General features: G+C 34.6%; 3 protein-coding genes across 5 annotated transcripts; 2 read left to right on the forward strand and 1 right to left on the reverse strand.

Annotated features, from left to right (window-relative positions):
• Positions 1-585: 585 nt before the first annotated feature.
• LOC128183966 (uncharacterized) lies at positions 586-14,796 on the forward strand. 3 transcript variants are annotated; one of them, XM_052853214.1, is made up of 10 exons: positions 586-649; positions 3,622-3,758; positions 11,371-11,533; positions 11,708-11,765; positions 11,941-12,004; positions 12,365-12,520; positions 12,794-12,852; positions 13,101-13,206; positions 14,284-14,343; positions 14,639-14,796. In XM_052853214.1, exons 2-10 carry the CDS (start codon positions 3,631-3,633, stop codon positions 14,775-14,777), a joined length of 933 nt encoding a protein of 310 aa, XP_052709174.1. In that variant the 5' UTR covers positions 586-649; positions 3,622-3,630; the 3' UTR covers positions 14,778-14,796. The 3 variants fall into 3 exon arrangements, with proteins under 3 accessions (XP_052709174.1, XP_052709173.1, XP_052709172.1); XM_052853213.1 differs by lacking the exon at positions 586-649 and adding an exon at positions 666-702; XM_052853212.1 differs by lacking the exon at positions 586-649 and adding an exon at positions 783-836.
• A 146-nt stretch (positions 14,797-14,942) lies between these two features.
• LOC128183964 (nuclear migration protein nudC-like) lies at positions 14,943-22,134 on the reverse strand. Its single transcript, XM_052853209.1, has 10 exons — positions 21,965-22,134; positions 20,102-20,179; positions 19,646-19,870; positions 19,118-19,198; positions 18,513-18,617; positions 17,798-17,866; positions 17,432-17,557; positions 16,823-16,906; positions 16,463-16,581; positions 14,943-15,769 (listed from the first exon to the last, which is right to left on the reverse strand). The coding sequence occupies exons 1-10, from the start codon at positions 22,040-22,042 to the stop codon at positions 15,718-15,720; spliced, it is 1,017 nt and encodes a 338-aa protein (XP_052709169.1). The 5' UTR covers positions 22,043-22,134; the 3' UTR covers positions 14,943-15,717.
• Positions 22,135-22,189: 55 nt separating this feature from the next.
• Positions 22,190-26,894, forward strand: LOC128183965 (uncharacterized). Its single transcript, XM_052853210.1, has 4 exons — positions 22,190-22,327; positions 24,703-25,343; positions 25,598-25,742; positions 26,104-26,894. The coding sequence occupies exons 1-4, from the start codon at positions 22,242-22,244 to the stop codon at positions 26,246-26,248; spliced, it is 1,017 nt and encodes a 338-aa protein (XP_052709170.1). The 5' UTR covers positions 22,190-22,241; the 3' UTR covers positions 26,249-26,894.
• Positions 26,895-27,079: the final 185 nt, after the last annotated feature.

Raw genomic sequence — 27,079 nt, forward strand, 5'->3', positions numbered from 1 at the left:
TCGAATCCAACATTTCGATCTTTCAAGGTAAATTTAGAAACAATAATCTTTCCTGCGAGAAAAAGTGGGGGGGGGGGGGCTGAACCCTCTATCATGCTATGTTTCTAATGGTAAGGTATAAATTTGCAAAAAAGTGGGGGGGGGGGGGGCTAAGCCCCCCCCCCCCCCCCCCGGTTCCGAAGCCTATGCTTTGGATTAAAACTAATTTGTGGAAAAATTCTTCCTACAAAATATTTACACTTATTTTCATTTCAAATGTTCATCCTGTAAGCTTTGATTTTAAGAAGGTTTATTAGGATGACGTTTCAAATTCACGATTAGTGTCTCAATAAATGTATTTAGTATGCTAATAGCATATATCTTACAATGCTTTTCCTTTATTTATTTATTACACGCAAAAACACAATATATATTTTTCTAATTTGGAATTAAGTCAATGAATGTTACCGACCACTAGAAAACGTATATGTAAACCCACCATACTCTCTCTCTCTCTCTCTCTCTCTCTCTCTCTCTCTCTCTCTCTCTCTCTCTCTCTCTCTCTCTCTCTCTCTCTCTCTCTCTCTCTCTGTAACCACCCGATACCTGATTACCTGGATTATCAGATAAAATCCAGGTCACGTTGGATTCCTTTTATATGCATGCACAGGTAAGTCTATATAACCCAACAATATCATAATGTCGATATGCCAGTGCAGACATGTACGTATGTATACAGATTATATCTCATCTTTTTCACTGACATAGGAAACCTTTTGTAGCTTCTTTGTTAAACATGAGAGGAAGGTGAATATTTTCGGTGTATGGTCCTTGAAGCTCACCTGTCCTTTCCACAGGTACATGTACACTGTAAAATCATTTAAGAGGGTTCGATGCATGGTCGTGGCCATCTTAAGTCTGTGTTGATCTCTTTTTAAAGGAGAGTTCTAAACAAGAATGTATAGGAAAATGTCCAGATTTAAATCGTAAAATATATGGAATTTTTGTTTACTAAATAATAGTTTAAAGGTAAGGAGATGAGTGGATATGGCGTGTAAAATGCCTATATAAGGACGAATAAGCTGCTGAAATTAAAATATATGTCTCAACAAATCTGATAACATATTTTAATCAAAATACGGAGGTACTAATGAAAGTTGATTTTATGGATTATTGTTTGGTTTTTAAAACCAACAATATGTAATTTCGAATGGCAAATAGTCGCTTTTAGCAATACACTATATTAGCATGATGCACATTTTTTCTAATGCCGGTATGAATCTTGGGGTTTTTCCGACCAGAATTATATATGATAAATCTCAAAGGAATCATGTTGTGTAATATTTATAGATAGAATAATAAAATGTAATCAAACTATGTACCAGTAATCGAAATATTTCTGGATATTTAAGGAATCGAGCAATATTGAACTCTTTTCTCGTTCAACCAGCGCAGAGCAGGCACGTAGCATCGCAAAATTGAATTAAGTTGGAGTTGGCCTCCCACTTTTCTGTGACCATGTAAAAATTGAATTGAAAATAAGGAAATTGAAGTTTCCTTTTATAGAGTGGGTCTGTACTCCATTTTTTTGTCAAAGTCTAAACTAGACAACACTGAGATGGTGACCATCGCAAAGGGCCCCGCTTAAATGATGGACAATATCAGAGAAATTTGCTTTGACCTTGACCTATAACTTAATATTTTCCAGGTGGCGTAGAAGTTTTAATTCAATCTCATAACCCCTTAAATCGGGCATTTTTTGTTCAACCTTAGCAAGATGAAGCAATTGGGAAATACCGTAATCTACGGTCTAAATCTGATTTTGAAGAGATCTGCTTTGACCTTCACATTGACTTGGTTCAGAGTCACTGCACATCAGTAACCCAAAAGCTCTGTTCATGTGAAGTATGAACCAAATATGGCTAAGTGGAGAGATTATATGCCCTTGGAAAGGATTTTTGTGTGATCCGATATGACCTTGACACTTGATTTACAAATATCATTCAAGGTTACTGCATGCCCTTTGATCAAAGGCACTCTGAGAGTGAAGTAGGAGCCAGATTGGATCTAAGGGAGTGAAGATATGCTCCGGTGAAGAATTTTCATATAATTCTACCATAACCTTAACATTGGACCTAGAAATATAGTTCAAGGTCACTGCACTTTCTTTACCTGTGGGTGAAATATAAGCGAGATTGGGGCAAGGGAGAGATGATATGCTTCGAACAAAAGATCTTGGACAGACAGACGGATACAGACTGGACACCATAGGGCGCCCGCAGAGCGGAGTCCTAATAAGGTCTAATGAAAAAGAAACTGATTTCAATCAACAAAAACTGGGCAAGGGAGAAAAGATATGCTTCGAACAAAAGATATTGGACGGACAGACGTACGTACAGACTGGACACCATAGGGCACCTGCAGAGCGGAGTCCTAATAATGTCTAATGGAAAACAAACTGATTTCAATCAACAAAAACTTGGAGAGTTGACCAACTAACTTATACATGTACGTAAAAAACATCATTTTGTATCCAAAGAATTGTACGTTTTAGAAAAATAATATGTCCGTAAATTTGTGTCCGAAGTCGCAAATAGCATGTAAACAATGCATATATTGTTGTTACTGAAATAGCTCATTGTTTAGAATAGCAGACATTAGGTTATCTTATATAATTCGGCTTTTTGGGTTGTGGATTATGGGTTCGATACCACCAAAGCTTAAGGCGATATGTTTTTTTTCTTATCGTTTGCTAAGATATTCAACACTGAATTATGATGGGAATGGGAAAATATCAAAATTGAAAGCTTTACGACTAAACCAAGTGGGCATTTGCCCTATCTTTACCTCCCCCACCCCTCCATCTTCTTTGAAAACTTTGACTTACCGCGACATGTATCATGTGCATCTAATATACTTTCTCGTTTCATGCAAGTCACATATTACTTTAATATATACTTTTACACCGATTTTGCAAATTTCAAAACGCTCCGCCTACCGAACTTTAATAATAGCGAAATCTTGCTAAATATATTGTGTCCAAGTGTGAAATGTACCTATTAACGTTATGTTTCAAACAATCTATTTCTAGACACGTCAATTATCCCCCATGCACTTATGATTTCCTTTTTTTGTTTTCAACCTATGTACTTCCGGTTCTGACTTAATTTAACAAGGCATTTGTGAGACACTCCCTTCGGTTAAATTAAATATAACTTTTTTTAATATAAGTACCAAAAGTTTATGTAAAAAAAATTCCAGATATATTGAATTCATTCTTCCTCTTTTATATAAAAATAGAGAGGTGTTTTAAAAAATACCGAGCACTGTCGGTAACATTTGAATGTGATTTGGAAAGTAAGAGTGTTTATGGTCTAGCAGGTGATGAAGGTGTAACAGGCGTACATGTAATCTTTCCATTGTTTCAAACGAAGTGTCAATAAATACCGTCTGGTTAAATGAGGCAAAATTTATAGTTAAACGATGTTTTGTGGTAAAAGCAAACCGTCCGGATTCTGGAAATATGAGACAAAATAACGTATAATCTCTCTCTCTCTCTCTCTCTCTCTCTCTCTCTCTCTCTCTCTCTCTCTCTCTCTCTCTCTCTCTTAGTAATATACACATGTTCTTTTTTTTTTAAAGAAATAATCAATGTCCCGAAAGGTATCACTGGGAACCAGGGAGGTAGTCTTTCCATCGGAAGACCTCCAACAGCTACGAGACTGCAACCATTTACTGAACAATCCAGAGGCTCTCCGACAGGATATTCAAGAAAAGGGGTATGTTAATGAATTATTCAAAGATTATCGAAAGTTAATGCATGTTAGAATTATAAAAAAAGGGTTGATTCACAGAACTGTCAGGGTTTACCATAAAAAAAAATCAACGCATTTAAAGTTCATAATTACTCATGTAACGTTATTATGATATAATTAAACGACTACATTAATGTGCGTTTCTCGCCCAGCAAATTAAAGTTCATAGAGAGCTTAAAATAACGTTTAAGATAGATGAAATCATACTGAAGATAAATAATATGTAAATGGTTATCACCACATTGACACCAAATTTCACACCATCAAATCAAATTCTACTCATCTATATAGTAGCTTCTGTAAAGAACACTGTGCCGGTGTAATGAAGAATAATGACCCCCGTAGAATAATGACCGGGGGTCATTTTTCTACGTAGAATAATGACCCCCATAGCTGAAGAATAATTGGATTTTTCTGAAGAAAAAAGACCCGGGGATTATTTTTCTTCATGTTACACATGAAGAAAAATGACCCCCATAAAAAAATGACCCCCCCCCCCGTAAACATGAATAGAAATTGGTTACCCCGTATCCAAGATATGACTTTGAAATTACTTAATTTTTCACTCTGTTCAACTGATTTTGAAGTTATACACCGAACTTGTAAATAAATCGCTGTATAAAGTTTTTCATATCCGTAGCAAGCACACACAAAACACTCTTACATTGCCACAAATTGATTGTTAACAGTTACGTTACTTCTCTCGTCGACATACGGCGGGAAATGAAGCAAATAAAGAAAAATTCATATACAATGAAGATATTGTGAGATAATTAACGAACAATAATCATGAAAGAATAATTGTTGTAATGTTATAAGCAATATTCATTGGTGAATGAATTGTCAATCGAAGAATGATACATGTGTATATCTTTATGGAAAAAGACTAAGGGGGCAGGTAACGTAGGAATATGGATACTTCTTATTTACATTTCTTGGGGAAAGTGATTTTTAAAAAAATCATTCTGCGTTAGTTTTGTTTTCTTCTACGTAATACATGAACATCAATATTCTAAACATTTGTTGTAATGTTGTTTTGTGATCATGAATAGACTTTATTCTTTTAGAGCAAATTTGTGAACAATACCTGACTATAGTTAATCTTAATAGATAATAAACACTGATCGATTATAATAAGAAAGATTGTTTTTAAAAGCGTTGATAAGAGGTTAGGGGTTTATATCCCGCTTGATTTTGATCACACGATCTTTATTGTATCCAAAGTTACCAATGCTCATACAAACCATTGAAGCATTAATCATTTTGATATGAACTAAAATTACTAAAGTATGCCGAGGATAAAGTAAAATATACTTTCTGTACGAGTACTCTCAGTACTTTGACGATTTTCCTTATTGGCCGTTAACCTCTACTGGCGTATGGCTGCTGGCAGTGCCTACTAACGTCAGCTTGGTTATAATGCCTAACAGTGGAGTAAACTTTTCATAATTTTTGGTTTCATCATTACTTCTGGGTGATGAACTTGTATGTACCCAGCAGTTTGTATTGTGGAAATCCTCAATGCAAGTATAATTCATAAACAATATGAAGAATATAGAGGATGCGACGGCGAAGCGTAAAGATGCGAAGACGAAAGTGCTGAGTTAAGTGCGAAGAAGTGTTACTACTTTCGCTTCTTCGCCTTTGCAACTTCGCACTCTCGCCTTCGAATCTTCGCGCTTTCGCCTTTTTAGCTCAGCGAGACGAAGTCAATGGGAGCATATGCTATACCCCCGGCGTCGGCGTCCGGAGCTGGTTCAAGTTTTAGTTGCAGCTCCTGTATCTAAGCTATTACTTGTCCTCTCTTCACCAAAATTACATGGATGATGCATCTGGACCTATTTGATCTAGTTCCTAACTTTTAGATGCTGGAGAAGGTTAAGGTTTTTGGAGCAAATAAAAGTTTTTGTTGCAAGTGCCCTTTAATAGCAATATCTAAGTTACTGCTGGTCTGTTCTTCACCAAACTTGCATGGATTGTGTGTCTTATAATACTGATGCACCAGACAGGCTTGCGTGCTGAATCTGAGCTATAGGTTTTGGATCCTGGAGGAGGTTAAGGTTTTTGGACCTGGTTAAAGTTTTTGTTGCAGGTGCCCTCTATAATGATTATATCTTAGTTACTACTGGACTTCATTAAACTTGTATGGATGGTGCGTCTTATGATACTGATGCACCTGACAGGCCTAAATGCTGAATCTGAGCAACAGGTTTCGGATGCTGGAGGAGGTTAAGATTTTAAGAGCTGGTTAATGTTTTTGAAACAGGTGCCCTCTGATGATGATATCTTAGTTATTACTTGTCCTAACTTCACCAGACTTCCATGGATGGTGCGTCTTATGATACTGATGCACCTGACAGGCTTGACTGCTGAGTCTGAGCCATAAGTTTCGGATGCTGGATAATGTTAAATTTTTTGGAACAGGTAACATGTTTCATAGATAATAGTACTATTTCAAACTTGCATATCTGATTAATCTGTAATATGAATGAATCGCAGAGGTAACTTCAGATGCAGAGCTTGATCTCATTATTCAGGATGCTCAAAATATATATCTTAGTTATTGCAGGTCCTAACTTCACCATTCTGAATGTATGGTGTGTCTTATAATACAGATGCACATGACAGGCATGGATGCTGAATCAGAGTCACAGGTTGGAGATGCTGGAGGAGTTTTAATTGCTGGTGCCCTCTGATGATGATATGTTAGTTAACTGGTCCTAACTTCACCAATCTTGCATGGATGGTGCGTCTTATGATACTGATGCACCTGAGAGGCTTGAATGCTGATTCAGAGCCATATGTTTATGATTAGTTTTTTGGAACAGGTCACATGTTTTATAGATAATAGCTTGCATAGTTGATGTAACTATATTATAAATGAAACGCAGAGGTTGCTTTAGATGCAGAGCCTGATCTCCATTATTAAGGATGCTAGAGGAATCTTCCCCTTACTCAAACCTGCTTGAAAGATAGATGTGGTTGTTGTTAAATGATGTAACATGATTCCTATGATATAGTATTGTATGATTTGAAACACTTTTGTTTAATAGGATACAATATAATACCATATGTTATATTGTTAAACGTTATATGATACGATAAAATATTGTATCAATTTTTATGCCCCCAATCGAAGAAGGGAGGGCATATTGCTTTGCTGCTGTCGGTCTGTCGGTCGGTCCACTAACAGTTTCCGTTCATTTTCTTCGCAGAGGATGAACATATTGAAATGAAATTTGGTATACGTTTGATCATGATAATATCTAGGTCAAGTTCGATATTGGGTACGATCGAGCAATTTTCGACAGAGCTATGGCCCTTGGACGTAGAAAAATTCCAGTTATTTGCAGTTTCCGCTCATTTTCTTCGCAGAGGATCAACATATTGGAATTTTATATACAGGTTTATCATGATAGTATCTAGATTACGTTCGATATTGGGTACGATCGAGCAATTTTCAACAGAGTTATACCCCTTGGACATAGAAAAATTCCAGTTATTTGCAGTTCATTGTCTTTGTGGATGTTTTCAAGGGAGGGGGCATAAGTGTTTTACAAACATATCTTGTTTTTATATTTTATGATATGATATGGTATCATGTTATTGTTATGTATAGTATTGATTAATATGATACAATATTGTATAATATAATATTGTATTATTCATTTATTATTTAATCACATGATACTATTACATATGATATTGCAATATATAATATTGCATCCTATGATATTATATTGTATATTCTATGATATTGTATCATACAGTATTGTGTTATGATATTGGTTTCTGAAATATAGAATTATATAACACGAAATTGTATATATGATATTGTAATATTATAAAATATCGTATCATACGATATTGTATAATATAATATTGGTTTATATGATATATTATCATATCACATGAAATTGTATTTTATGATATTTTAATATATGTTATTGTATCATATAAACAATGTGAATAATATGATTGTATTATATAATACTTTACTTTATCCCATGATATTGTATCATTTGATATGATTTGATATGATACAATGTTGTATCAAATTAAAGTGTATTATATAAAACAATATCATATCATGTATCAAATATGATACAGTATTAAACAATACAATATCATACTATAATATTATAACTTTCTTTCCCTCTATTAAATTACATTGGTTCATTTGAATGATATTTACGCACAACACAGAAAACCCAATCACCAAATCTGGTGCGTATGAATACATTTAGTATTCCTTCAGTATTTCTCGAAGAACAAGAACTGACTCTTCTCGCGACTTCAAACCGGATAACGACCTGATATTATACTTACGCTGATAAATATTTCATTGATGTAAATATATTTTGAGAGTTAAATGAATTCAATTGATTAATTTCTTAGTTTAACAAAAGTAAATTCTTTAAATTACAGAAAGAAAAATAAAATTGGGTTATTAGAATTTAAAACGCTGTGCACTATTTTTTGTCAGCATATTTCGGCTGTTCCAGTGGCCATTCCGTTAATTTCGCATTACTCATTGAATAAAACAGAGCTTTTTAAAAAAAGAATCATAAATATGTATTTGCGGGAAGGAAATACATGTTCAAAAACGTAAATATAAGCAGTGATTCATTATTTTTTAAAAATGAGGTCTTATAACTGCAATGATGAGTGAGAACAGATTTTCATAACGCGCTAGCGCGCGTTATACAATTTGTATGCGCACCGCTGCAGTTATGTGACCACATCTTTCAAAAAACAATGTTTGAATGCTTATTTATACAATATAATATCATATGTTTCAATGTTATGATGTATTATTGCAATATGATATTGTTTCATATAATACTATATTGCATTATGTTTTATGATATTCTATTATTTGATCAAATACAGTTATAATGTATAACACAATACAATGTCATATCATACGCTATAATATCATATCTCACATTTTTTACGGTATTTTTTGGAAGTATATGATATATATTGTAAGTATGATAGGATGTAATTTTAATTATATATTATTGTATTGATTAACATATGAACATATGATTATCATACAATTTTTTAACAGATGATATACGATATTGTGTCAAAACAGAATCCATGAATATCCAAGATCATAAAGGATGGTTTTCATATAATATGATAAAGGTGGTCTCATAAAGGTGATGCCACATAAAGGTGATGCCTCGTCTCGGTGAGCTTTGTAGTCTGTGATTACCTATGTTTTATAATTGCAGAGCTCTCTATCGTTTAAAGGGTTCCGAGGCATATTTTGGAATTATTTTTTTTTTAAATTAATAAAATTATCCAGGGGGATAGGGTCCGGACTCCCTCTCCCGTTTTACTGCGTAAAATTATTAATATTGAATTTTCCGGGGGGCGGACCCCTCTCCCCCTCTAGATCCATGCATGAGCAAGGTGTGTCGCATAATGAAATTAGAATGTTACTGTGTTTGGTCCACGGGAAACAGACGGCTGGTAAGTGACAGGAGTTTAGAAGTGCATATGTACACATTATGGCAGACATTAAATTTTGTGTGGAGTAGATAATGATAAGGCATAGCCATTACTGATCAACATATATGTTACATGTACACATTGAAATATTTATAAACATTCATAGTTAGCGCGATGGCCTAGCGCATTCGTACCAATAAAATAAAGATGCGAAGGCCAGAGTGCAAAGTTGGGAAGGAGCGATAGTATCGCTCCTTCGCATTCGCACCTTCGCACTTTAGGCACCACATCTTCGCGCTTCGTCGTCGCATCTTCGCACTTTTGCTCCTTCGCCTTCGCACTATCGCCTTTGCAACTTAGGTCGAAGAGGCCTTATCGGAACAGAATAGATATATGTAAATGTAATTGTTAAGGTGACAACCATACCCCGACGAAATACAATCAATATCTTATTATAACGGAAGGATTTTTATTTTCTAAGATATACCCCTTCTTTCACTTTAAGTTTATATGAATATGAATTATAATTTCTGTTACTTTCTGTAAACTGCAGCAGTAAAAATTACAATAGTGTAAAGACTATTTCACAAATAATAAAAAAAAATATACTGAAAAACTTAATCTACAAGGGGGTCATTATTCTTCAGGGGTCACTTTTCTTCATGTGGAGTGTGCTCATTTTTATGAAAATGACACTTATTCTTCAGGCAAAGGGGTCATTTTTCTACGTAGAATAATGACCGGGGGGTCATTTTTCTGCGTAGAATAATGACCGGGGGGTCATTATTCTACGTAGAAAAATGACCCCCGGTCATTCTTCTACGGGGGTCATTATTCTTCATTACACCGGATAATTATGCCAGTGCCAAGGTGGCATTTTCGCACCCACGTAAGCCGTAAGCTGCATTTATAGAAAAATTTAGGTCCGCTTTATATGATAGACCATTGCTTGAAGAATTTATAATAACTTGTTATTAATGTATCTTACCTGACATGTGAGATATTTTCCTTTAAAATATAAATTCCCACAGGAATAATCCATTTGTCAATCCTAAATTGATAAACACTACCTAGCCAACCCTTCCGCCTCGCAGCCATTTTCCTCCATTTCAATAACTGAAGTTTTTCTTTAAAAAACCCGGTTAAAAATCATTTCCTTGTCACAAGATAATGATATATTGCACTGAATTATAGTTCTCATCACAACGAGTAAGATGTACATAAATATAATGTATCAATAAATTCTGTTTATTGGTTATAAAAGTGTAGACTCTTTGTAAGAATATTGTTCATGAATTATATACTTGCAATGACGTTTATAATCCCCTATCCTATATGTAATACTACATGTACTATTTACTGAGTATGCAAGTGCAACACCAAGAATTAATTATCAAACCAAAATTAGGAAAAGTTTACTTAGTAGGAATTGTTACTCAAACGATCTATCTTTCAAGTCTATAGCTCTAAATACCTTGTTCGCGAAAGCAGTCAAAACATTTTTTTCCGCTTCACTTAAAAAAAAAATAAAAATTCATATTAAATAATCTAAAGCCGATGTTGGTTTGTGTTTTGGAAATAAAACTTAAAAAAGGAATCTTTTTCGATCCATCAAATAAAATAAAAGAAGAAAAGCTCTTTATAAAGATAATGGAAACTGATCAACTCTAAAATTGAAATTTTGGATTTTCTCTCTACTAAATGTTAGTATCTTTGGTGATTCATGCGGGATATGAAGGTGGCGACATTAAAGAAAAATACATATAACCTGCGTTAGCGGGTAACTCGGGTTATGTAATTTTTTCTGCAATGACCGTTACCTTCATAACCCGCATGATTCATCAAAAAAGGCAATTCATAATTGTTCACATTGACATTTAAATATTTGTGCATGTAAAGTGTGTGGAAAGCTACTGCAGATATAGCAACGCAACACGGACAGGGTTCTCAAAGGTTAAATTATGAGTTTCATGGCATAAATAAAATAAAAATATCTTTGGTTATTGTCTTGTATAATTTTGCAAAAAAGCCCCCCCCCCCCACCCCGTTTCCTACGCCTATGTAATACAATGTGAGAATAATTACATATTTATCAATGTTCTCTCTATTTCAGATACCTATTCATCCGGGGATTTCATGACAGACAGGAGGTTCTGCAGGCCCGTCTGTCAGTCCTGGAATATGTAAATAAGGAGGCTGAATTTAAGTTAGTGGCCCCGCCCACTGAGGGCGTGTTGGACGAGAGGTGTGGCCGAGGATGCATACCGTTCATGGAGGTATGGAAGCAGTTATAGTTCCGTCAAACATGCAGAATCATGGTGCGCCTTTTATTACTATAAATACAATCCGTCATTTTTTTTTTCACTTAATTGTTAAACTACTATCACAATATCCCGACCCGTTGCGACTTTTTCACTTTGACGTTGACTTACATGTATATATTGTAACAGGGCAAGAATAAGATCACACACAGTCCTGAAGTTCTACGAGTTCTGGAGGGACATCGACGTATCTCTCTCTCTCTCTCTCTCTCTCTCTCTCTCTCTCTCTCTCTCTCTCTCTCTCTCTCTCTCTCTCTCTCTCTCTCTCTCTCTCCTGCATGGATATTTTACAATGCAAAAGTAGAATATTCCCCAGGAAAAGGAAATTATTTAATCTATATGAATTTTCTTTCTTGTTTTAGCCAGAATGTTTTTCGGGAGATTTTTGGACAGTGAGGTTAAGACGTTTGATTTTAAATGGCTGAGGTAAGGTGGGTTTTATTTAAGTGTGAAAAATCCAAGTATTATAGAGGACGGTGCTCTTATTTTGAAACACAAAATTGAATGTTTAAGTTGCTAAGAAGTGCACTACATAAAACTTAACAGTGCTATTTTAAAATCAAAGTTGATGAAGCTAACAATTATTCAGAAAACTCATGCTGCCGCATCTATATTAAAAGACAAAAAATACCCCCCCCCCAACAAAAACATCCAATAATCTCTCTCCTTTCTCTCTCTCTCTCTCTCTCTCTCTCTCTCTCTCTCTCTCTCTCTCTCTCTCTCTCTCTCTCTCTCTCTCTCTCTCTCTCTCTCTCTCTCTCTGAGATTTTTTTTATATCTTTCTAGGGGGATCAACCGTAAGCAATTCACTGGAGCCCATGTAGACAATGTATACATGGGGCGCGGATCTAGGAATCTGTTCACTGTATGGACTCCCTTTGGGGATACGCCCGTAGAAATGGGAACACTGGCGGTCTGTGAGGGATCCAACTCTTTACCAAGGTCAGGAGTCACGCGCGGATCTAGAACATTTTTCCATGGGAATGTCCGACGGTTATTTGAGTTTTCGGGGGGAGGGGGGTCTAAGTAATTTTTCATGGAAATTAAAAGAAATTTGAAGTTGCAAGGGAGGGGGTCCGGATCTTCCCTACCCCCTTCCAGATCCGCGTTTTGGGATGGTATATTTGATCAAGTCTAGAATAATGTCCTGTCTGGATCAGGTTTTAGTTGTGTACTCATGAAATACAGTAAATGGTGAATATTAATTTTTTTTAGTTTTAGACAGCTTCAAGAGACATACGGAGAACTGGATATAGAGAAAGAAAACGTTGGAGGTATGTTATATATGATGAGGTTATATTGTTGAATTTGAATAAAGAGGACGTATTTAAATGTATATAACATGCACTTGTCTCTTTAAAAATAATTAAGCAAAATCGAATAACAGTCAAAGCTTGCAAAATAAAAGTTAGACTTGATATAATTGTTGAAGCTGTAATGTTGAAAGTTTTGATTTTTTATGTATAGATAATGGGTGTAACGTTACACAAAACATAAGAATGAAAGTAAATTTTGTGAACAGGCACTGGTTGGTTCACAGAGGACCCGTTCGAGATAACATCTAAATTTGGTGGGAACTGGAAAACCTCGGACTTCCAGGCTGGAGACGTGCTGATATTCACCATGAGGTACAGACACGCTAGAAACACCACGAAGGTTCCAAATAATTGTGTGGTTTTTTTTTTTTTAAATTAAAGCATTTTAAAAATGATAAAATGCCCTCTTTGAAGGTCCATATGGATATGAACGTATGAGACATTACACAAAAGAAAAACATGGATCAGCGGGTTTTGTGAATTTTCTTTGGCATCGATTGCTACATTGTACTTTCATTATAATAAAATGTCACCATGTGTTCACTTCCGATATGAAAGGTCAAGGTCAACTCGTATTCTCTGACTTTTGACACGCGGATCACATGCTTTTCTGTTTACGTTTTCATTTATTTTTTTTTCATAGCAACACCAATAAAAAACTATAGACATATAAAAACACTTCCCTTATACTAAATAAAGTACATAAAGTTCAATACAGAAAACTATCTAATATCAGGGACGTATATACGTCCCTGCTAATATCATATGATACTTAAACAATCAAATGCTTCCTTTGGGGATACACTCGGGATATGAAGGTGGCGACATTGCATAAAAAACATAACCCGCAAATGCGGGTTATGTAATTTTTCCTGCAATGATCGCTTCCTTCATAACCCGCATGAACCATCAAAGAAAACATTTTATTGTTTATATGTACATTTTTCTTTTACAGCTGTTTTAGCAAATTAATAAATTGATTATAAAAAGTAAGTAAAATTCACTTAATTACTGTTAATGTACATCAGTACGTTAGCTAAAAGAAACAGCCAAATGGTCTCCTATTGGAATTTGAGTCTGACATCGTCATGATTATTTCGTGCAGTCCGAGATTTCCTTAGATCGCTGTAGGTTTCGACTCGACCAATCGATAAACGGAGGTTGGGGGGGGGGGGTGTCATTTTCAGTCCTGTCTGTTTAAGTCGCTTTAAGTTTTGACAGATCGATAAACGGGGCGTGTAGATATCAGTTTGACTGTTTCTATACAAAGCTATGAATTAACAATGTTTCCGTAAGAAATTGAAGGAATCAAACTCGGTAGATGTAAATTTAACTTTATACACAAAACTTGTCAATTATTTGGTAAATATAACACGGTCAATATTACAGGACGGTCCACATGTCGACGTCCAACCTGACGGATTACGTACGTATCAGCTGTGACACTCGGTAAGGAATTAAGAATGTAATTATTGTGTAGTTGTACACACGCATGCTTGTGTGGGTATACTTTGTGACATCCGATGATTATAATACACTGCAATGCGTACTGTTTAAATAACACCTGATAAAATACACAAGATTAGTATCTATATTTGTCTATGCATATTATGAAAAAGGAACCCCTCCATTTTATTGAAACCTAGACTTCATTGACACATACAGAGGAAATGAATCCAAAAGAAAATTATTATTGATCACACTACAAATGCTACATGTACGTGTGCTTTTTCCCCCACTCTAGGTGGCAGCCAGCCGATGAGGCGGCGGATCCAAGATATGTAGGCGTTATAGGAGCGGTGGCCCCGAAGTACGGCCTGTTTGGTAAAGAAAAGGAAAAAGTGCAGAAAGTCGAGGATCTTAAACAGTTGTGGGGGATCTAACAACTTCAGGGGCGGCAATACAGAAGATACATTTAGAACAACGTGGCCACTCCTAATTTATTACATGACCTTGGACTGAATTAATACTGAAAATGGATGTCGATTAGTTTTTTTCAATGAAACTGTTAAATCAACAAAATGCATGCGAGCTAAAACGAAATGTAGTATAATTCAGTTCTTTATTTTAACTTTTCTCCAGCTCAAATGTAAAGACAGACCAAATATACAAAAAATTACAAATTGCTTAAAAGTCCAATGAATAATGTGTGCTAAATATTTAGTATATCGGTATTTCCATTCATTAAGGTTTTAAAGTTTATTTCTTATTTTTAACTATTGAAAACTATTCCTTGGTATGAGGTGTATTTACAAGCATTTCATATTCCTGACGAAAGATGCTAACCTGTATTTGATAGTTCTTAAATTCATTATTCTTACTCATTCACAGTTTTATTAAAATATTGAGCAAAAAGTGATATAAGAAAGTATGGAATACTTCGCTTTGTATATGAAATTAATTCATTTTTCATGGCATACTATTACAATGACTTTTGTTTTCAAACCAGAAATTGTTTAAACTTTTTTCTCATTAAAATAGCTATGTACAATTCAACAATAAACAACATCAAAAATTAAAACATTTAATTTTAATTCACCTTATCAATAAACAAGAAATTTTTGATGAGTTATGATGAATTTATTTACTATAATTATGTCATCTATAGTTGTAATACATCAAACAATCATGTATATACACATTACACTTAAAATAAAAACTATTTATAATACATAACTGTATTTGCTGATAATGTTGTTATGTGTATATATTGTTAATCACAAGTGTCACTTTCTCACAGTCTATTGAATGGATTCATAACACGAATATTTCCATCTTAATTGAAAAATGACATGAGATGTAAATACATGTAGTGTTGATGACTCAGTTGAAGTTACACTTGGAGAAATCCATTTCTGGGTGTTGTTTCATAAATCTGTAACGATGGAATAAAGAAAAACATTACTAATGTACAACATATGTACATGTATCAATTGTATCATTGAGCTAAGCCTTAACTTTGACATTTATTATTGAGTCGGAGAGGATCCACACATAAAGATGATCCCAAAGTGACTCAAACACTTAAATTGTTTTCTGTACAAGTTAGATTTTTGTTTTAAAAAAATGTTGATGCATTACACATATTACATAACATTAACACCACTTTTCCTAGTTGACAATAACATATAGCATGTCAGCATCCCCCTAACCACTATTTCAAATTCTACTACAACATAATTACCTGCTCGTTTCCAGTAAAAAATAGTGTACAACCCTTTCCTTTCCAGTCAATTATAACAAGATGAGTAAACAATACATCTTTCTTAAACCACTAAAAATTATAAAACACAACCCTCCCCTCTTACCCAGTCCATTTTAACATAGAACCCTCCCCTCTTACCCAGTCCATCATAACATACAAAGTCCCGCTCCATGTCAATTATGAAGAAAAGCCAACTTTTCTTAATCCCTTATAACAGACAGGGTCAAGAGGATCATAACACTATAAATAATTTTCCAAATCCATTACAACATAAATAAAATATTTCTTCCATAGTCCATACTACAACGTTCTCCCTCTTTCCCTTTCATTATAACATAAAATGCTATGGAATTTATAACTCACTTGTCGAGGATCTCTTTCTTTTTCTGATCCTCGGAGGTGGGGAGACCCATCTCTCTCTGTCTCTGGTCGTACATCATCTTCTCCACAAGTCCGCGGGTATCTCCCTCCAAGTCTGCCAACTGAAATATAAATCAAGGTACATCTTTATAATCCCTGCAATTATCACATTCCCCTAAAAAAACCCCAAAAATCCCTTCCTTGAAAACAAGTACCGATCATTTAGTTGAAGACATATATAAACTTTTATATGAACATTTCTTAATTAAAGTTCCTTATTGATCTCTTTAAGTGGAAATTTAAAGATCTAAATAAAAAAATAGGATAGTATTACCATTTTACTAAATTTTAGTATTACGGTACCTTTGAGGGTTCGGGGTTGACCTTCTTGGTGTTAATTTCAGGGTCAGTTACAATCAGTTTGTTCCACCACTCCATTCTGTTCACCTGATTAAAAAAAAACCTTTCACTGTGAATCAAGACGACTTGACTCCCTTTGAAATAGATCTGCTTTTCTTGCTACAATTCATCACTTATTTTGATAGTCCGTTGTTTACCTTCTTATTTGCAGTTTGTAAAATGAGAACATAGTACATTTTGTCTATTGAATAAGAAAATAAAGCAGTTTGAATAATATTAACAGCAGTTTGAATAATATTAGAGGACATCAATTTTTGTGTATGGATCATTCAGCTTCAAGAACATGTAAATTCATATAATTCAAATACATTATTTCTAACCTTAAGAACTATTCTTGTATTTGTCACTTCAATATTTTGTTCTTTTAGCGGATTCAATTAACAATAAAAACAACAAAAATTGGTTTTGAAGCATAAATGATAATCCACATAACTAGTCATTGTTAAAGACATCAGTCAATTAAACTCTATAAATACATGAAAACAGGGCTCGTTTAACTGAGGAATTCATCATACATGTATTTCTCAAACTGTAAAAGCTTGACATTTCTACCTTTTCTATGTTCAGAGTGATATATTTCCCATTGTCTATTGTCCACGTTGATTCCTCTACCTTGATCTCATTAAATGTCTCTCCGTCCATTATTGGGGGCTGGCCTTTCAGACCAACTTTTAAGTGCTGAAGAAATGTACATGTACATAATCATAACAGTAAATGATTCCATAGACAACACTACACTGTTAAAGGAGGCGTATTTAGCATGTCCAGTTTATATAGATGATATCTAACCAGATGGAAGCAAATACTGCAAAAATTTATTGATTCGGGTATAAAATGTGTTATACATATGTATTTTAAACTTTTGCATCGAAAGCACATATCATATATAGGAGAAAAACATGCGTGTGAGTAACATACCTTTCTACCGATTTCCACCACAACATCTTTTGATTTAAGTGGGAACTTCTTGTCGAACCAGCACTGGCACTAACCACAGAAAAGGAAAGGATTAAATCGGAGCTCTAGTTATGTACATGTAATTACTATATATATATATGTACAGAAACTAGTGTATTCTGCCTTAAAATGGAGGATATTCATTACCATACAGTCACGTATATCAATAATGATTAATGAATAAAACAATTAAACAAAGAAAATTCAATTCCATTTTTATAAAACAGAGAATACTAGTACAAGCAAGAGCTTTAATACTGGGAGGGATAAAAAAAAATCCTTTCCCAATCCAAAGATACTGATGCACATGTATCTGAAATATAATTTTATCCTTTAATTAGCCTAACATGTTTAACATATAAATTCAAGGAAATATTTACAGGGAAAAGTTAATCCTGTTTCTTTTTAATGTTATCTGCAATGCTCACTTTCTTTTATGCACTGAGTTCCTACAGAATTTGGGATCAACGATTGTTAGGCATATAAAACTAATTTTATTAATATATGTGGGTACATGTATTGACCTCAATTTCCCCCATGGTATGTGACCAGCAGTAGTTAGGTATGTCTCCTAGATTACCTGAATCAGATATATGTGAGTTCTGACCTCAATTCCTATCAGAGTTTGGGTCCAGCAATCATTAGGCATAAATAACAAATATATGTGAGTACTGACCTCGATCTCCTCTAGGGTTTGGGACCAGCGGTAGTTCGGCATGTCCCCTCCGTTTCCTACATTAGGATCCAGCTTTCCCTTGTCAGCATCATCCTCATCATCAGCCTAAAAGAAATACATGTATGAAGTCAGTAATAACTTCTTAGAAATTCCGTAACATTCCCCATGACTAAAATTAAATATAAAGAAACATCACAAAATCCTCCAAATCTCCAATACATAACAGCCTAGGGCATCCCAATATTGATACTTATTTAATGGGGATGTGCGGCTATCTTGTACATTTGAAGATGAGAACGTAAACATTTCTTGAACTGGCTTGTTTCTGCCGAAACTGGCCAAAAATGTTGCCAAAAGATGTACAAGCTATAAATATGAATTCCTACATGTCATTTTGTTTGAAAAGTGTGCATATTCACATCCCCCTTAATTTCATTAAAATTAAATAGATTTCTATTGCAAAATCTTTCAACAAAGCAACAAAGACTTTTAAAAGACAGAATCACAATTAAGAAACCCCAATATACTGGCTGATTTGATTAACATTCAATGACATGATATTTTCAATTTAGTCTTAATTTATATAACTACATGTATACACATACTTTATCTTTGTCTCCATTTTCATTTGTCTTTTCATCCTTCTTATCTTCCTTTGGTTCAGGTTCAGCAGGAGTTTCTTTTTTCTTCACAAAGTAAAATAATGACAATACACACAGAGTACATTAATAATTTATGTATAAAGCTAAGAAAGCTTCAAAGAATATAAAAATCATCATAATGAAATGTAGGTTTTTTACTTTCTTAAAATTCTAATCCTTAATTTTATCAACATTTTCCAAAACATAACCGATAAAAAATAATAATAGAATTTTTTGTTTGCTTTTAGGGTACATGATGGTACTCGGTACTTAGTTAATATATCATAACTTTTAAAAGTAGTTTTATTTCAAAGTAAACCCTTTTCAACTTTATAAAATTTTGCAAAATTTAGTAACCACAGGTAAATCCATTTACCTGGAATACAAAATGTTAATTACACATCAAAAAGGTAACTTTATTCTATTTTCTTTTGAAGTTGATATAAATGTCCTTTGGTAGTTGGTATCAGTTAACCCTCATTGGCTCAATACCTTTTCAAGCTCCTTCTGTATCTTTTCAGCCTCTTCGTCTGTGATTTCCTTTATCTTTGGCTCCTCCTCTTCTTTTTTGAGTCTCTCCATTTCCGCTTGCTCCTCTGCTTTCCGCTTCGCTATTTTTTCCTTTCTTTTTCTTTCTTGCTCTTCTCTTTCTTTCTTAATTTCTTCTTTCTGCTTTTCTGCTATTTTTTCATACTTTTTGAAATGTTCCATCAACAGCTATCGACCAAATATAAAAATGACCAGTTCAAATCATCTAAATGCATCTATATCATGTCCATTGTAACAAGTATTTTAAAAATCAAATGCAGCTCTAAAACAGCGTAGATAATCAAAGCCGAGTATGATATACAACATGATTTTGGTTTCAATTTTTGATATAAATTGAAATAAATGTGTTAGGGATTTCTGTGCAAGAGATACATGTATCTGTAAAAAGGATTTCCTTACCTTTTCTGCCAGCCCTGGAGTTCCTCCAGTGTAATAATCTGTTTTTCTGACAAGGAAACTAAAAAGACAGTCCAGGACCTGTAAAAAATATCAATTTAATTTCATTTTATTTCAGAAAAGATTTTTTAGCCTTAATTAGTAATCAAAGTGGTTAAATAAAATCTTTCTTTTAATTTAAAATGTTATTTAAGTAAAAACATCCTTCGACACTCTTCACTTTCTGTGGTCTTTGAGGAGTTAAGAGTGTGATACATGTAGTACATGTGTATAAATGGTTAGGTATTGTCATCTTCTACTGTAACTAACTTGTGGTTTAACCCTTTAGTTAAGTCAGTAAAACATTAGGGTCCTGAGTTTGAGCCTTCTTGTGATCACATCTCTTATTCTGTTACATTGTAATAGTGGGAGTGTGATAGTGAGTTTAATAGGCTCAGTAGTACTACGCTCTCACTAGTAATAGCTGTAGGGGTTAACCTACATGTAGCACAATCGGTAGGGCATAGATTTGTAAACAGAAGGGTCATAGGTTCAAGCTTCTTGTGGTCATTCCTCCTATTCTATTACAAAAAAACTAGACTTTGACTTGTAGTGCACGGGTAGACATTGCATATCAGACATTTACGAAATAGGTACATCGACACACCTTATTATTGACGTTTACAAAACAAAGCTATAAGCCTACAATAATGCTATTAATTTCACTACACTTTCCTTAGTTTGAATAATCTGTGTCTCGGGAAAGGCCCTCACCACAATTAGAATGCCTCCCTTATACCCGTAATGTAGCAGAAAATTGCAGAATCGCTCCGGAACGATTTTGGAGAAAGTTAATGAAGTTGTCTTGAAAATAAGAGTCAAATTCATCATAACAAACTTTTTTGAGACTGCAAATACCTTTCAAATAAAAATGTTAATCCATAGAATGGAAGAATTCATCACTTTTTCACCTAGTATGTACACGTATTTTCTTTGTAACACTGGGTCTATAGAACATTATTCATTCTTACGATAAAACATATTTTATCTTCACTCTCCTAACAAATAAAATGTAACTTTTTTGCATGTAATCAAATATTTTTTGTCATCACGAAGACAAAAGTAAGTACTTAGTAAGTTGAAATGTGTATTTGTTATTTTATACTTTTTCTCATAAGAAATCATTAATATATATGAACAGAATATATAGCAAAAGTCCAATGAAAATTTACCCGCATTTGTATTATCATCTCTGAGTTTATTCATGCAGATGTGATATTGTTGAAACAAACTAAAGATCCCTTAAGCATGAGTGTATTTTGCAAGCACAAGATTGAAAAATCCAGGTGATTTCCGGGATTTTTTGAGGAATTTTCGTTGATTTTTAATTAGCAAAGATTAACTGAGAAAAATAAAAACAAATTGGTAATCTTCAAGTACCAATGATGTTTAAAATATGTAAAACAAAAAGACACTATTCTTCCGATTTTTCGGGATTTAAAAGACCAAAAATTCGAGTCTATTATTTTAATATAGTAGTATAGAAGTTTGCAGCAATTAGGAGGGACACACATTTGAATATCGATATCAAAGAATATTTGGGCATCTCTGTCAACAGTAATGAGGAAGGTAAGTTATTAAGTTCCAACTACATGCATAATGCACATGTTCGTGTGTTGAAATTACGTTTACTGTCTTCAAACGTTTATTGTCTGTCAACTATTTTTCCCCGCAGATGTACAGGTCTGTACCAAAAACTGAAATTTTCTCTTGCAGTGAAAATGTCTCCTATCTTTATAAATGAATAGAAGGAATAAATCTACTTTCACTTTCAAAAATTAAATTTTAAAACATTTTCTCTATCATCTAAACACAGTTAATAACAACCTCTTCAATGCCTTTTTCCGATCGCTGACACATAGCAAGAAACATGCCATCAAACTTTTCAGGGTCGTGTCCTGCCATTATAGAAACAAAACGAAGTTTTCCTCCTTCTCAAGCTTTTCTAGATCTTTCAACAAGCCCACACCAAGCATCCGCTCAAAGTTTATCTCAAGCTTTCACGAGGGATAATTTTCACCGTTTATTAAGAGAGTTTAAAAGACTAAGAATAGACTCAACTGATGCGCATGTGCCATTTGAAGACTTCCGTAAACAGACGAAAATGTCAAGTTTGTCACTCAGTCGAAGTCAAACCTTTAGAAATCCTGACGAGGATTTTGTGCTACATGGCCAACGGACATCATATTGGTAAATGCAATATAAGTCACACTCTGCAACATGAAACAGTTCACTTATTGCTGTCAGATGAATGGGGTTTCGTGCGTTGCCATGTGACACAATGCATGAACTTTTGCAGAGATCTTGAACATAAGTCATCAATGCAAATACGTTTGCACAGCGCGAGTGTTTTTCACTAGCATAGTTAACTTTGTGTTATTTGGCGGCCTTTTTATGAAATCTTTTTATTTAGGGGGGGGGGGGGGGGTGATTGGCCTGGTTGGGGGGGGGGGGGGGTTTACATGTACATTAACTGGGTCGGTGGAATTAATGTAAAGTGGGCAATGGTTTATTGGCAGATTTGTCAGAAAGTTTTGCACTATGGTATCCTGTTACAGCACAGGGGCTCGTCACAAAGTTTTTTCAACCTTTTACATATACCACCTCTATACTATAAAATACATGTATTTTATAGTATAGAGGTGGTATATGTAAAAGGTTGAAAAAACTTCGTGACGAGCCCCTGTGGTTACAGTAAGAACAGGTTTTAGAAGAGGAAATCATGAATTTCATTGTAAGCTTGTAACATTTTGGTTAACTTCATTTCTGCTTCACTTAATTTCTGCTTCACTTAAGTTGTCAGCTTTCATGTTGACTGAGAATCAATTAAAAAAAAAATGTTAACAGTGCTTTAGAAAAGGCGGCTAGCTGTTTGGAGGTATGCTGTTACATATATATGTTAATATACTTATATTGAACTCTTGCGCTCTCTCTCTCTCTCTTTCTCTCTCTCTCTCTCTCTCGCTCTCTCTCTTACAACTGATGCTTGCCTTTTGCCTTCATGATTCCCTAAAAACAAGTGTCCTTTTTTTATCAGGCAATTATATCATGGACAGTTTTCATCAGGTTTTAGTGTTTTGAGCTTTAATGCTCTGCTGAAATATTTACCTTGATGTTTTTCTGTGTAAGGCGATCATAATTTGATTTTTAGTTTTACGGATTTTTTTCCAAGAAAAGTCAAGTCGGAGGACGAAAAAAAAAAAAAAAAAAAGACATGTCAGCTGCTGGCCCGGGTACTCAGAGGCAACTCTTGCTGCCACATATCACTACCACCTCTGATTGTGAGGACTCCAACTGCGCGCATTGCATGCAGACACTAGGTCTGAGGGTCTGTTGTTTTGCATTGGATGAATTGGTTTGCAAGTGTAGTTTTACTGCAGGGACCAACCTAGAGCAACATTTTTGGGAGACCTCAATTCTCTCTAACAGAAAAATATAGAGAGAAGTTTGAGAAATCAGGGAGACTTCCATTACTTGACAATGGCATAACGCTAATGATAATATACACAGATTCAACCTTTTAAAAATTTAAATTAGATAAGAAGTAAGTCAATAAAAAAAAAAAAAAACTTTTAATAATTATGAAAAAATTACCAATTTATTAGGCCTATTTAATTTATTTGAAGCATTCACACATTAAAAAGATGAAATGTGTTGTAATTGTCTTAAATGACAAATAACAGTGACAGTTTCTGTATATCTGTGTATTTTGGGGGTATTAGTACAACCCTTTGACCCAATTACAACCGTTATGTAGAGGGTTTATTTTTTTTTTTTAAAGATAACTGTAAACAAAGGGTTTTATGATTATTTAAGCATTAATTTGGTAGAGTCATTAGCCAATTATTAGTTGCCACCTAATTGTAGCATCAACACTAAAAGAAATAAACATCGGTTGCACAGTATGTGGTTGCATCATCCGTATATTAGGCCTAACCCTAAAGATAAGACAGTCTCAGTAATTATCCTAATCACAACAGGGGTTAACTGAGGCTGTGAAAATGTCTTTAGAATAGGTTAAGTATCATTTTATTGCCTTTTGGGTTAATTTAGACGATTGTAAACTCATAATACAGGGCGACTTCCAACTTCTCTTTTGGAGGAAATTCCGGCGAAGTTACCGACCAAAAAGCGACTATTTCGTCCAAGTCGCCCCATTTGAACACAACGAAACCAATCCAACGATGTTCTGCAACACCTTGACCTTCCTCAATCATGCAAATTTTTAGAGTCGGCGGATCCGTAAAACTAAAAATCAAATTATGATCGCCTAACATGGAATATACCAGCAGAGCAATTGCCATGTTCACTGAAAGCATTTATCTTTCAAATGTCTTAATTTTACGGCACAACTGCTAACTATTTTTTTTGGCTACAAATCAAGTCTAATATAATGCACAAACAGTCATCAGATCTGTATTTAAAAGCAAGCAGGGAGAAGCCCGACTATTGAAGCAACTGCTAACTTTTTACATGTACATGTAACTAGCTTTGGTCACCTGATGCCATGCATAAACAATCATTTTCAAAACTAATATATACTTGACATTTGTATTTCCTTGCAGTGAGAAGCCTGACTATCTCAGTAATTCTCAGCTGACCAGTACTTCAGAGAGGCTGTGTCAACACCTCAAGTTTAACCCAGAAAAGTATGAGGACAGGCGCGGAAATCTGGGCAATCTGGCGACAAAACTGGATCGAGTGAGCCAGGAACTCTCCAACACTTTCACCCGAAGTGTGACATTCAGTGACAGTATGATGAGGAAACCTTCCATGGAACAGATTGTCAGGATCGACCATCTCTATGACAAGGAATTTCCAGAGGCCAAGCGTTCTAGATTCACTCCGTCGATATCCAGATCAGAAAAGTCTAGATATTACCCAACAGATGATTATACTATGGTGGAGAGGAGAGATTATCCATTAGCTACTTACGATTCACTAGCGAAGAAGTACTATCCTGTCACCTTCAGTGCTGTGTTGGAGGAGGAGAAACTGAAGGATCAACTTTCACGTTCACAGTGTATGTCTGCGCCAGCCTCGGGAAGGAAACACGCCTACACAAGAGCCAAGTCAGCTCTCCAGAAACTGAGGCAGACAGCTGTGGATGACAAATATCACAAGTATAACTCTAGAGATTTCCAGATGATGGAGAGAAGCAATGAAGAGAAAATGTATTCAATGTCACGAGAGGCTCCTACTATAGGTAAATGTTGCAAGTATAAGTACATCATGAAGTATTTTACACTTGGCCTTTTTTGCTTGTTTTACATGTATTTTTTTTAATTTTTGGCCAAATCTTTCTGCTTGATAAGGGTATTAATTTGCATGTCGCAATGCCAAGGTATTTGCAGTTAATAGGCATAGACTCTATATTGAAACATATAGGATCCGATTGCCAGTTAGTATTTATATAAGTTTTTATACAATCTGATATGGTCTTTATATTTCTGATTTTAGCATCATCAATGGGCATGCTTACCACTCCCTATGAGAGTAACATTGCCACTCTACGCAGGGATAGACTCAGACTGGAGGAAGAAAGACTACTAGAGCTGAAAAAATTAGAGGAAATTGAGAAGTTGAGGCCTCCCAGAGAAAAATGGTAAATCAGATTATTGATTGTCACACAGATATTGCTATGTTGTCTTGTTTAAATAAAATAATCAGAAAAGGCAATGTAATGCCTTTCCAACTCTCCTCCCCCATCCCACCCCCCCCCCCCCACCCCCCAAAAAAAATTTAAAAGAAAGTGAAAAATACCGAGCTCATTAACCTAATTTCCTACACTCACTCAATGGCCCAAATTACTCATTGTTACTTGCCAGTAATACATGTATTTCAGCCTCCTTGAGATGACATGACCCACTGAGCAACTGCATGACCAATCTTTCTGAATTTTATCTGCATGCTAATGTGACTGTTTGATATAAATACTAAAAAAAATTTTGATTGGTTGATTGCAGGTATGAGTCTACAGGGACTGACTTCCATTATGAATGTCACAAGAATACAGAGCTAGAAAAGACGGAACAAAAATGGAAAGACACCACCAAGAAATTGGAGAGAAATGAGACACTGATGAAATCTCTGGCTGAAATCTGTATGTGAGGATATAAAGCTTGTATAGGGAATCAATAAAAGTGTATAAGACACAAGATATCAGACTGCTAGTTAGGACATTTGCAGTGTGGAATGAAGACAATTAGAAAGTGAATCTATTGTGAAATCATTGTGAAATCTATGCACTGGTCATTAAAAGGATCTGCATCAAGAAATTAGAAAGATGCAACTTTATGAAAAATATCTTTTACATGTCTAAAGGATTTTCATTTAAAAAGGATTTAAAGAAGGAATTTCATTGTGTTTTTTGTATGGAAAAGGAATCAAGTTACATAAGTACTTCCATGCTTAACAGCTATGCTGTTAAGAAACATATGAACGTTTTGAAATATACTGCCAATCTACTAGATCATTTTATGGATTCTGATTTGTTTATTAAACCTGCAGTTTTGTTTAAGGTAATATGTTATGCATGACCAGTCTTTGTTAACAAAATAAGATTTATATTCTGGACTTAAGGGTTCAACAGCAGTTTTTAAAACATTCTGACGATCCTGCTGAATTGTGGTTTTTTTTTTTTAATTATGTACTATTTATTTATGTATTTAATTGCATTCCACTTTTGTTACACATAGGATTTTAGCTTGTACGGAAAGTAAATTATATGTGTTATTATAGGTCATTAAGGTATATTTTATTTCACATACATGTACCTGTTTCTAGTCCTGTAGCAACCACATTTAATGTTTTATCATATAGTATTAGGTGTATGATGTGTCAGTGATTCATGTGAATTATATGAATGTTCAGGTAATGTTATCTGTGATGGTCTTCCTATCTATCTATCACATAATGTCAGGTCATTCCATCCACTGTCTA

The sequence above is a fragment of the Crassostrea angulata genome, chromosome 5, assembly GCF_025612915.1.
Source record: "Crassostrea angulata isolate pt1a10 chromosome 5, ASM2561291v2, whole genome shotgun sequence".
NCBI classification, from domain to species: Eukaryota; Metazoa; Mollusca; class Bivalvia; order Ostreida; family Ostreidae; genus Magallana; species Magallana angulata.